The 12,722-nt window shown below is 41.7% G+C and overlaps 1 protein-coding gene across 9 annotated transcripts in view; it reads left to right on the top strand.

The window, feature by feature from the left end:
- Nucleotides 1-11,785, top strand: part of ppip5k1b (diphosphoinositol pentakisphosphate kinase 1b) — a 46,877-nt gene extending 35,092 nt beyond the window's left edge. For 8 of the 9 annotated variants that reach the window (XM_085412846.1, XM_085412847.1, XM_085412850.1 and 5 more), the window contains 3 exons: nucleotides 6,988-7,125; nucleotides 7,417-7,530; nucleotides 9,522-11,785. In XM_085412846.1, coding sequence (XP_085268972.1) covers nucleotides 6,988-7,125; nucleotides 7,417-7,530; nucleotides 9,522-9,613 — 344 coding nt within the window. In that variant the 3' untranslated portion in view covers nucleotides 9,614-11,785. Of the gene's footprint in view, nucleotides 1-2,033; nucleotides 2,220-6,987; nucleotides 7,126-7,416; nucleotides 7,531-9,521 lie in introns of all 9 variants that reach the window. The other variant, XM_085412853.1, reaches the window with a different exon arrangement.
- Nucleotides 11,786-12,722: the final 937 nt, after the last annotated feature.

The following is a 12,722-nucleotide window of genomic DNA, read 5'->3' as shown; positions in this document are numbered from 1 at the left end:
GATTTTTAGGGTTTTTTTGTTTCTCTTCCAGCGCACACCTTCGGTGTTTGGGTTTTGTTTTGTTTTTACTTATGTTGTCAGCCCTTCACCTCTAACATCACCTGCTCTGCCTGCAAGTGTTTTCATCTCCAATCCTGCTGTTCACAGGATGGTTAGCTATGTGGAATATATCGTGTTCCTTAGATATATCTCCACGGGTAGATAATCAATGCACATAAAAAAAATTAAAAAATCCTCACTGGCATATGCACTGTTGATTCTAAAATAATTTATTTGATAAATGTCTGGGTTTTTGCTATAAATGCCAAATAAAACTTTAAATAGGTGTTTCTCTTGTTTTAGTTTAACCCCAGTTTAACCACACACATACTTACAGTGATGTCATAGTGTACTGACCACACACATACTAAATAAAATCTGGACCAACCCATTTTAGGAAGAGCATCTGTTAATCAGGGGGCCTGTGGTTCAATACCTGGCTCCTCCGGTGTGTAGTAGTTGATGTACACGTTGCTGCTTTACTGTTTCCATATTTGGGCCTTTTACGGTATTTGGGGTTTTATATGAAAAGCTCAGAGACAGCTGATCACATGTTGGCAGTTTGATTAGTGCTGGCTGTATGTCAGCAGAATTGATGTCAGCTGATCCACAGGCTGGTCTCACATGTTGGTTCAGAGTGGCTGAAGAGTTGGTGGAATTCACAAATCTCATATGTTGAAACGTGTTTATTTATTTATTTTTTTAAAGACAGCTGGAGCCACAGTCATGGGCCTTTCCCTCCAGTTTGCTCTCTTGCTTCTCTCCTGTAGTCACATTTTGATTTATAATAATAGGCGCTGATGATCCATTTAAAAAGTGACAGTTTTCCTTACATCCACTAACATTGGTGTGATCTGCTTTGTTACAGGTATTTGCTTTCAATAAATATTATTCTTATATTTTATTTACAATTGTCCAAGTTCAGTTTTGAACAGCCACCTGCTCATCAAGCTGCTGTTTGTTATATATATTATTATTTAACTAAGGACATTCCTCACTTTATCAATGATGAATTATCTGTTGTTATGATGCAAAGCGGAGAAAAGGGCAATCACAGCTGTGGGGTTTTTTTCTGAATCATAACCATGTTGATGGGTAAAATATTGTAGATAAAGTAACGTGTGCTTTACACATATTCTCATTTGCTTGGTCACTCAAATGGCACTAGAGGTGAAATTGTTCTCATTTGGTCGTTTTGATGTGAAAGCCAGGTGGGATTAACCAGCCGAGGAGCGATGTCGGGCAAAAACGCTGAAGAATGGGTCAGTAATGAACTTGCATTCATCAGGTTCACACAGACACATGTTTGAGGGTCTGTGGTGTCCTGTTAACTGTTCCATTTGTAAATATGCAAATGTCTGGTCTTTTATTGCAGATTGAAAGCTCATGCTGCTTTCTGATGATGGGATTGAGTGGTGCATACAAACAAGTTAGGAATGAGTCACCATTAGCCGCCTGCCACACAGTGAACACCGAACCTTTGAACCAACCCCACCCCTGAGTGTTCTGAGCCCTGGGGCAGTTGCCCAATTTGCAGAGCTAGTGATAGAAATCTGTCAGAAAGTCACGCCTTCATGCTACAAATCTAAAATACGACTTCTCTTGTCACATTGCAGTTCTGTTGCCACACATACAGTTTCTTGAAAAATAGCCCTGGGGGTCACTGATGTTTGAGCACTGATTGACTGAAAAAGCCTTTCATTCAGATTACGTGGAGCAGATCTCAGGTGTGTTTTTATTCATTCGTTTCCCCCCCTGACGTCTCTATTTCACCTCAGGCTATCTGCTTTGCATTTGATTTCTTTGAAATGGAAAGGTGGGACTGAGTCTGTTTTTTTTTCTGTTTGAGCCGTGAGGTTTTTGTCCGTTGCAGCCTACAATCGATCGAATGCCCTCCGGCCGCACTGCTTTTCAGCTCCTCCCGTTTCTGCTCCCGCTCCGCTGCACTTTCCAGTTCTACTCTTCTCTCCCTGCTCTGCCTCTCATCCCCTCAGAGCCCTCGGACGTGCCTCACGTAACCCAGCTGCTGGAGTGGCTCCCTGCTGAGACAGCCCTGCTGGGGTTTGCCCCTGTGGCTGTGGATGGGGCCATGGCCCACCACCTGCGTCACTGCCCCTACCACTTCCGCCTCTTCAAGACTGAGCTGGTGTCTAGTCAGGAGCTCCCAGAGTCTCACTACGGTCAGCCGCTGCAGTCCCTGAAAATACTTGGTGCTGCCTCCTCTTCCTCACTTTCGTCCTAGCCAGTCGGTGCTGGGAGAAGGGGGATGCTGCCAGTGCCAGTTCAGCTTAGCATCTGTTGTGGCTCATTGCTTTTATTTTTCTTGCAGCCTGTGCGTTCATTTTCCCTCCTAGGTCTGCCTGTTAATGATATCTATAGCCCTGCCTCATGCTCCATTTATTGTCCGACTATAAACATTCTCATTTTGCACATCTGCCCAAAGATGCAAACGCTGTATTCCTCTGCTTATTTAAAGACACAGTGAAACTATTAAAGCAACTTAGCTTTCACTCGAGCACTGCGGCTCTCAACGTTTTTTAGGTGTCACCTGACAGAGGTGAACCGGGGGGGGAAATCTAATGGACATCTAAAGGTCATTAAGTTTCCAGCTTCCCAGCTGAATGTCCATGTAATGTCCACTCGTGACATTAGTGGAGGTAATTGCCCAGATAATTCCAGTCAAGCAAGGCTGAGGCATGTGTCCTGAATGCTTCACCCAGACGGAGTATTCTTAGGAGAATAATTAGGCCTGAAGTTTGAGAGGCGTGAGGAAGGACAACTTTCTGACCTGAACACTTGTAACACTGTCTTGGGTTCATCTGTAAAAACAACTATAATTTCCAACTCAACCAGAATGTTGTCCTTTCTTATGAATGGCACAGAAGGAAATGGACGAGCTGCATCCACACGGCTGGGAATACACGGATGGCGTCCCTCTGAATTCTCCACCCTGTTAGCTGCTCGGTTTTCACATCATTATAATCCCACATCACACAGCTTTGTACCAGGCATCTGGCAGATTAAGATGCGTTTATGTGACTCAGTTCAAGGGACATTTGAGTTCTCACATCTTTATAAGATGGTTCTGATTTGATGTGAGCACTGAGAAATTCTCATGGACTAAGGAGCTGTAGAGACTGTTAGCATTATTGTAGTTTCATTCTTTCTGCGTCCAAAAAGGGGAGAATACTATGACAAGGAGTGAGAAAAAGGTTCAATCCATATGAAATGTGATGCGTATAGATTTTATTTATTTTGAAAGGACCAATAAGTAACTGAACAATTAGGACCTGATAAGACACTTTGAGTGTATTCTTTAATTTCACTGTGTCTTTAAGTCTTTGCATATGATTGGACATTTATAGCTCACTTGTGGAATTGGTAGAACATAGCAATTCATTTTTAACCATAATCTCAAATTATAACAAATAATACATCTGCAAAAAGGACGACTAATGGATCTACATGCATGCGGTTCAGTCTGGTGAACCAGACTCTTTTATGCGATGGTTAGAGGCCTGCCTAATTGCATTGTGTGCATGTTCCATCCTGAGCAGTGGGTGCAGGAAAAGGAAGCCTTTACAGCTGGGCTTTTGTTCAGGAATGAGGTCTGTGTGGAAATGCGTGTCGGATATTGATGGCGCTAATTTGGCCTTTGCACTGGGAAGTAACAACTGAATCTCCACAGTGTCTTCCTCAAAATAACAAAATATCCCTTGGCTGGGTTGGAGATATTTCAGTGTCTGTCTGAAAGATCTGGGTCATCATCTATTGGCTAATTTTAATTGGCTAATTAAGTGGCGGCCTGTCCGTTAACTGTCGATCGCGTAAAGTGTTTGTGGAGCAGGTCCTGGCACATTGTCAGCTTAACACAGCTTGCCTGCACTCAGCAGAGATGACCGTCTGTTATGACTTGTGCCGTCTTTATCTGCATTCGTTCCCTGCCTCGTATGTTTATGTCTGCCTTTGTGGAGAGTGAATAGTGCAGTGAAGGATCAGTGGGCTTTTTTTCTCTCCTCTCACTGCATCTACTGTGTGAGCTGAATTGTAAAGTCCATGTGAACGCACTGCAGCAGCGATGAGGAGGGAAAGATGATAAAAGCCAACTAATGTGTTTTTATATAACGCCTGCTCTATTACACAGTACACTAAAGACAGAAGGAGAAATACTGTAGCATGGAACTTGTCTGAACTGGCAAAACATTTCCTCCTGAGGCTTTGTAATATCACTTTAAACGGTAGAATAATTTTTCTGCTGTCATCACATCTTTGGCAGGAAGCTGTTTTCAGATTCCACATTAGTCTTTGTTTTGTCAAATGAATAAAGGAAAAGATTTTTTTGATTAGTCAATGGAAGGCCTGAAGGTCTTTGTCGTATCCTGCCATTCCTGTTCTTCTTCTAAGCTTTAGATTAAAAAGCAGAAGCAACAGGTTGTATAATGTTCTTAACTCTTGAAAGTGCACACAATCCCATGAGAAACATTAACAACAAGCAAGTCAACTAATTATAAATTGATATCTTGGCCCCTTGAGGCCTTGAAAGGTTCCTCTCCATTAAGCATTTCGTTCCGCTTGAATTGAATAAGTTGTTTTAGGTAATAGCCGTGCACACATTCATGGTTGTTGCACATTATTCATGGTGAAGGCAAGGATGGCCAGCATGCTGTCTGGGTAGATGGATAAAGGTGGAAGCAGCACTTCAACCTCCATCTATTCCTTACTGTCATCATAGAGCTTCATGTTCTCTGTTGGGCTACTGTGAATGCTGATGGACTGTTTCCTGCATGTGTGAAAGTCACCTTCTTGCCATTGCACTTTAGTGTTTAAAAGTTGTATTTCACAAGATGTAGATGTTTTGTTTTCTTTTTTTTTGAGGGGGGGGTTGGGGGGGGGGGGGGGGGGGTTGGTTTTTTGTCCCGACCAACAAAAGCAAGCAAAATATAGAAATGTAATTATGAATACAGATATCAATTTTATAGAACATAAAAGTATATGTAATGCAATTTTACATATGACGAATCTTCTAATAAAATGAAAAAAAAAATTATTAATTGATTTTTTTTTTTAAAAGAATACAGTTTTTCCTGTTCATTTCCTCTTCATTGTCGTAACACGAATATTTCCGCACCATTAACAAACCTCGAAGAAAATTAATCTTTTATGTGTGGTTCACAGTTCATTACAACTTGTGCTGCAGCTCATCATCAAATCTATGTTGGTGATCCAACCCAACCGGCTCAGGAAACAGGAGGGGAAATAGACTGAACATTTGTACCGGTCCTATTTAACAATTTAATTAATTAATAAATTTATACAATACAGGCATAACATTATAACCACCTGCTTCATATTTTATTTTCCCTCCCTTTTGCTGCCAAAACAGCACCGACCCGTCGAGGCATGGACTCGTATTGTAGCACCAGGATTGCTTTTAGATCTGGGGAATTTGGAGGCCAAGTCAACACCTCAAACTTATTGTTGTGCTCCTCAAACTATTCCTGAAGCATTTTTGCTTTGTGGCCGGGCGTATTATCCTGCTGAAAGAGGCCAGCGGGTAATACTGTTCAATGAAAGGGTGTACATGGTCTGCAATATTGCTTGGGTAGGTGGTACGTGTCAAAGTAACATCCACATCAAGGTCAAGGTTTCCCACCAGAATATTATCCGAAGCATCACACTGCCTCAGCTGGCTTGCCAGGTGTTCCCCAGGTAAATGCCTCACATGCACCTGACCATCCACGTGACGTAAAAGAAAACACAATTCATCAGATCAGACCTTCCATTCCTCCATGGTCCAGTTCTGATGCCCAGGTCAGCATGGACACACTGACTGCTCTGCTGCTATGCAGCCACATACGCAACAAACTGTGATGCTCTGTGTACACCTTTACATCAGAACCAGCATGAACTTTTTTCAGCCGTCTGAGCTGCACTTACTCGTCTGTTGGATCAGACCACACAGGCCAGCCTTTACTCCTCACATGCGTGAGTGAGTCTTAGCTGACCATGACACTGTCGCTTATTCACCACTGTACCGAGCACTGCAGATCAGGACCGCCCCACAATAGCTGCAGTTTTGCAGATGCTCTGACAAGCACCAAACTCAGTCCAATCCTTACATTTGTCATTTCTTCCTGCTTGCAACATCAACTTTGAGGGCAAAAGGTTCACTTCGCTCTCTAATGTATCCCCCCCCCCCCCAAACAGGTGCCATGATGAAATCAGTGTTTTTCACTGCACCTGGCAATGCTCATAATGTTATGCCACATCTCTCCAGAATTTTATTTTCTTCTTTGTGGTTTCAGAACCTCGTCTGTAGCTAATATTAATTTTTGCTTTATATCACACACTTCACCTGAAGGAAATACCATTTACAGCATCAGCTTAGAAATGAAGTTGACCTCGAGTACTGACATCTTAAACACAAGAATCTCTGTAGTCCTCACCTACTTATTACATATACAAACACAGAACGGTATTTTTTCTTATCTTTAAATCAACAAGCATATCATATCCTGTTAACACACAAGTGAGCTCTACTATAATCACTTCATGTATCAGCAGCAACATGTAACGAGTGTGTTTTCTTGTCATTTTAAGCAGAGTGCTCTGTAACCATGTTAGAAACAAGACAAAAATATTATTTTTGTTCTTGTGGTCTCACTAACTCAGGAATTGGTTATTTGTGTTTGCATTATATCTGGCTTGCTTGTGTTGTGTAGCTACAGCCAGTCAGCTGCTGTGAGAGGTCACACGCTGCCGACTGTAGCTCTTGTGTGCAAACGTTTGTGTGGCTGGTAACAAATATAAATCACTGCTAGATTTTTTTTTTTTTTTCTTAATATGGCACTCAAATCACGTGGAACCGTAATGCACAGAGAGCAGTACTTTCCTCACCGCTCTTCCTGCTAGTACACGATCAGCTGTATTGTACCCTTTGTCCTGCAGGCTTTGAAGGATGCTCCATGGTGCCTTCCATCTACCCGCTGGAGACGCTGCACAACTCACTTTCCCTGAAGCAGGTGGACGAGTTTCTCAACTCGGTGTGTGAGAGCAACAGTGAGGTCCAGGCCAAAACCATGAAAGGTGCGAAAGCTTCAGTGTAATTTTTGTTTTATAGAATCTGATCGTCAGATCTTGAGCATGAATATAAATGGCCACAGTTCACTGGTTTTTAATCTGTTAATTCATATAAAGACATTTAAATAAAGCCTGAGAGTCGGCAGTTAAATTTGAAAGCCATTTCCACGTCTAGCAACAAAACAACACTTTCTGAATCCAAAAGCAGAAGAGAGCAGTATTTCTCAGAAGCATAATGAGCTTCAATTACATTTGTAAACTGATCCTAATGTGTTTTCTTTTCTCTCTCTGCTCCAGCGCTCTCTGGCTTGTTTGCCTCTCAGAGCCAGATTTCTCTCTATAGCCCGCAGCAGCCTCTTTCCTCCTCTGGATCTGAAGCATCTCTTCGACCGCCTGGCCAGCCTTTGTGGCGTAAGTGCAATGATTTTCATGGCATTATCAGTGTGTTGACCTGCTTTCACTGCACAAAGTGTTTTTCAAGAGAATGAAACCTCTTTAAACGTATCGGCTTCATGTTTAAATATTTACCCTCCTTACTATCGTGTAAAAGTCTAAATGACAACACAGACCGCAACAACTCAGTCGCGTCACTACAGTTTCACACAGATTTAAATGCTTCAATACTGTGGTTACTGCTACAGCTCAACCGATATAATGATTTTTTTTTCTTCTTTCAGACACACGAAACAAACAGATCTCCCCTAAAGTGCGTCATGTGTAGTTTTTTTCTGTACATGTTTACACCCTGTCCAGCTCTGCTTGGTTTCACTGTTTGTTGTCTGGTGCTGAAGGGTGTTTGTCCCGTCTCTTCTTCTTCTAAATTGTTTTTTATTGGCTGTTAGAAATGCTGATAAATCAGCAAATGGCTAATGGCAGCTCAGCTAAATTGGTTCTAGTTACCACAGTGAAGATGGAATCTCAGGTTGGAGAGGTGAAACTCAGCACTTTATCACATTCACAAATATCATAGACTGTGCAGGGGGGGGTGGATGTAGCCATCGAGATGTCAGCCATGCTTTTGTGAAGCGTTCATATGTGGATGAGACGGGGGAGTTTCAAGATAAGTCAGCCAAAAGCAGCCAGCTTGGTTAGCAGGGTACTGCATGGATATATCGCACAGACACAGATGAACTGCTAATTAGTGTGTAGGGAAAAAAATGCACAGTTTCACTCAGTTGCACTGACAGACTGTCCCAGTCTGCTCCAGTTTTAACTACAAAACAATCCACATATTTGTCATATAATATCACTGAAATGCTTCGAAATGCAGATTTTCACCCACCATACAGCCGCTCTGAAAATTATTATAGAGACCAAAACACAGGAGTCTAAGCACACTGATTTACAGACTCAAGTGGCCGAAGGAGGAACTGCAATTTTTGGCAATTTGTTGTCTTTTTTTTTTTCTTTTTTTTTTTTAATCCCTCGATGTCTTATTAAAACTTTAAAAAACAAAAAACGGGGGAAAAAAAACAACCAATTTATGACCTAGTAAACAATAGCACGCTTATGACTTTAAAAAACAACAACAAAATATCCAAATAAAGAAACTAGAACAAAAAATGTGTGGTTGTTGTTTATAAGTATATAAATAACAGCAGACTGTGCAGCAGATTACACCGCGGCATCAACAGTCACTTAAAACTGAAGTAAAAAGTACTCTGAAAATCACAGCCCCTTCATCTTTAACCAGCTCATTGTTCTCCTTTCTCCCTCAGATGGTGAGCTGAATTCATGCACATGTTATACGTGTGCACTCGGTTTGGGTGGCTGCTCCAGATTCTGGTGCCTGTAACTGCACAGAACTCATTTAGCCTCATTTACCACACAGTGCGCAGACAGACGGGGAGGCACTTCTTCTGCTGCTCGTGTAACTCTGTTCTCTTATCAGCTGTAGTTACAGGGCAGCTGTTTACAAGTGCAGCCCTGTGACCTGTTCAGGAACATTTTTTAACCGCAGCTTCTATCTTTAGTGTAAAACACTTTAAACCCTTATTCTTGATTTTGCTGATTTGTGATTGACGGCAAATCTTCATTACATTCTAGTCAGATTATTGATATAAACATTCATGTGGCTCAATTTATGAAACCCAGCACATAAAGTAACAGTTTACATAAAGTTCCCCATGGCAACGAGATGAAGAGACGAGCAGATGATGCTTTCCTGTTATTGTGCCAGCTCGCTCTCTCATTTGTGTTCACTTTGTGTCCTTCCCCGTGACGCATGTACAACAGCAAATAACATGGCTCCTGACTCGCAGAGTGAAGCGAGGGCTCCGGGGTGGAAAGTAATGGGATTATTAGTTGCGTCATGGATGGACTTTTTAAAACATCGACAGTTTGTACCAGTGGGGGAAAACAAGTGTTTACAGAGAGCTTGTGTGTGTGTGTTTTCTGTTCAGATGGCAGCATCCCCTCCAGTGCTGTATCCAGTGCGGGCCCCTCATCCCCGATTACAGAGTCTTCTGGTCTGAACTTCAGCTTCAGTGAGTAGGCCGTCTGTTTGGAGAACCACAAGGACCTCTGGGAATCGGAGGCCACGGTGTAACGACTTCACTTCCTGCGCTGTTATTCAGCCTTCTGCTCATATTCACGATGTCAGACGCGATATGATCAAACAAACTGTGCACAGCGATTCTTCTGCTGCACCCCCACTGCACCACCACTGACTGCACTATCCTCACCACGCCTGCTCTTCTCCATAAAGAGGAAATAAAGAAAAATACGTGGGACCTCTCATCGCCTCGATCCACCTCCTCAGATCGCTCACACTTTCCTGAACCGTCCATTGTGCCAACATTCAGACCATTTGTGCCTTTAGTTTAATTTGGATCAGAGCAGTGCTTGCTATTTGCTCTGGAGATGGTTTTTTCCCCTCACACATGAGCAGTCTGTTTTTCTCACCTGAACTGCCGACATTTCCGGTTCAAATGCGCCACGGACTTTAAGTCTGTGGTGGATTTCATCCAAAGATCAGCACGCCTGCTTTCTAACCAAGAATTAGATTATCAATACTGCTCTCATATCTAGGCCACTGTTAGCTGTTTCCATCCCTTAAAAAGGCTGAACTACCTGCTGGATTTGAGAGTTAATCATGTTATTTAAGGCTTCAGTCATACAGACTTGGAGACCAGTTAGTGAGCACTGACGTAAAACGTCCTCATGATTCCTTTTTATCAGATTTGCCACAGTCACGTGTAGTTTGCATGGAAGATGCCAGTCTGTCTGTAAACACCTCCGTCAATAACTCAAAACCAAACAGGATGCTCAAACTGATACCAGAGGTTCATCTACTAAAAATGTCGGACAAGTTTGAATCTAAGAGGTGTGAAAATCGAGTCTGGTTTGCTTTGCACTTTTCACAGTTTCACTGCTGCTTGGTGACTGTTTGTTGACAGGTGTGCAGACAACAGATGGGATCTGCAACAGCCACCAACCAATCGCCAACTGGATTTTGGATACATATTTTTCCCTAGTTGTCGCCGACCCGTCTCTAAGCCTGTTTATGACTGAAGTCTATCCTGTTGCAAGAAAAGAAGGAAGGGTAATTTAACCAAAAATGTCAAAATGTTCCTATATCTGTTTCACACATCAAATGTCTGGATTACAAAATCAGGTGTCCCGCAGACTGAAAACCATCATCTAAAGCTTGTAACACTGTAACCAAAGCAACCACAGCCCAAATACTCTCTAATGTAACATACAAAGCATCTGCAGAGATGCAAGTTTGCAGTGTGCCTGATAAATTATTGCTCACATGATTTGTTTTACTTCATGCATTAAACAAAAAAGAGTAGTATATTTATAATTTTTCACTCATGCCAGCCTGATCAAGCTGTTTAGCTCTGTGTTCTTCAGCTGTTAAGTAGGAACAAAGACGCATCTGTAAATGTGCCTTCAGATAATGTGATATTAAATCCAAATGTTAGGAACCTGCTGTATTCTTTTACTGAGATGTTTTAGAGTTACAGGGATAAGCCACTTGATTAAGTCAGTAGTATAGTTGTGTCTGCAGTCTGTCACCATATATTGAGGTGTGTTTTTAATGTCAAATGACTGTTTCTCATCTCATTAATCATGCTCAGGTAAAGCAGTATAATCCAAAGGTTGCAACTGGTTCATCAGTTTGTGACTGAACTGTTGGACGGTCAGTTCACTTTCAATTCAGAAAATAATTACAGTTAATTGAAATTCCAAAATATATGTTATTACTTTGACAAAAGCCTGTAAACAAAATGAAAAGCTGAATCTGATTGTGGGCACTGTGTTCAGTCGGCATTGTCAGCTTTAACAAAGTATAAACAGCAGGGAGGGGGGGAGTCCCTCTTTTCATTACAAAGCGGTTCAATTGAAAAAAAAAAACTGACCTTCGAAACTTGAAACGTCTGCTGTTGAATGAATTTCTGAATTTTAGCCATCTTGTAAAAGAGTTCTAGATTTTTGATTTTTGAAGGCTAATAACCTGTTTTTATCGTAATTGTGAGTTGATGTTGGTGTAGTTGTGTATTTATGTGGTTATTTAATGTCAGCCAAAGAGAGGTGCGTGTGTGTGTGCGCGCTCTGTTTAACGAGGTTTAAAGGTGTAAGATGTCTGTGATGCCCTGTCTTCTGTGGTTCAGGTCAGGCTGTGACATCGGGGAAAGGAGAGGGGCAATAATAAAAAGAGTGAAAGACTGAAAGTGTTGTTTAGTGTGTTATCAAGCACAACAAATCATGTTGTCACACCTGCTGCAATAGATGGTGTGAGAGTGATGTTTTATTGAGCACAGTCCAGACACAAGTCTGTTAGTGCTGCATAAACAAACTGGCCAACCTCCTGTGCTCATCTGTCTCTGCTCTTCTTCAGTCTTTTTCTCTCCCTCCTATGTCTCATTTTGTCCTTTTATCCATTTCAAGACTCATATTTTTTTCCCAGTCTATTGTCCAGTTTTGTCTTCTCTTGCAATATCAGAGCTTCAACCGCTTGTGTTGACCATGGCTGCATGCTAAGTGGATTGAGTCGATGCCATGTGATCAGGTGATTAGCTATTTGCATTAACAGTTAAGCATTTGAACAAATGAAGTGGCCAGTGACTACATGTCAGCTACTGATTGTGAAATTCATCATGTTTGAGAACACAAACATGGGTGAAGAATTATTTCCCTGTAAAACTGCACAAGCAGGCAGCTTTTTGAAACCAGAGAGGTTGCCCCCTGCTGGACATGAGAAAGAATGCACTTCTACGTCACCTTTACCATGCTGGCCCAGAATCTACAAATGTTTTGAGTTTCTGTGGCCCCAAGATATGGTTTGCTGGTGTGCTGACCACATTAGGCTTGCTCCTTTTTTTTCTAGTTTTAATGACATCTTGAAGTTCTCTGTAAAACGGACAACTTGAGCTAAAACAGGACACATTTTGGAGTTTCCAAAGCATTTTTTTTTTTTTCAAATTGATATATGTATATTATTTGTAATATTAGCCCTCTGGACCTCTCCTGATACGGTCAGTAAACACCACATTTTAAATGTTATTAGCTACTATAGTGTCTTATTAAACAGGGGTCGCATATTAATCATATGAATCATATTAATCATTTTACCGATCTTTACCCACTTGTTTCCT

Source organism: Rhamphochromis longiceps, linkage group LG7 (genome assembly GCF_057381845.1).
Source record: "Rhamphochromis longiceps isolate RC_006_pf linkage group LG7, R_longiceps_female_GT1.1, whole genome shotgun sequence".
Classification (NCBI taxonomy): domain Eukaryota; kingdom Metazoa; phylum Chordata; class Actinopteri; order Cichliformes; family Cichlidae; genus Rhamphochromis; species Rhamphochromis longiceps.
This window is presented reverse-complemented; position numbering and strand designations above follow the sequence as displayed.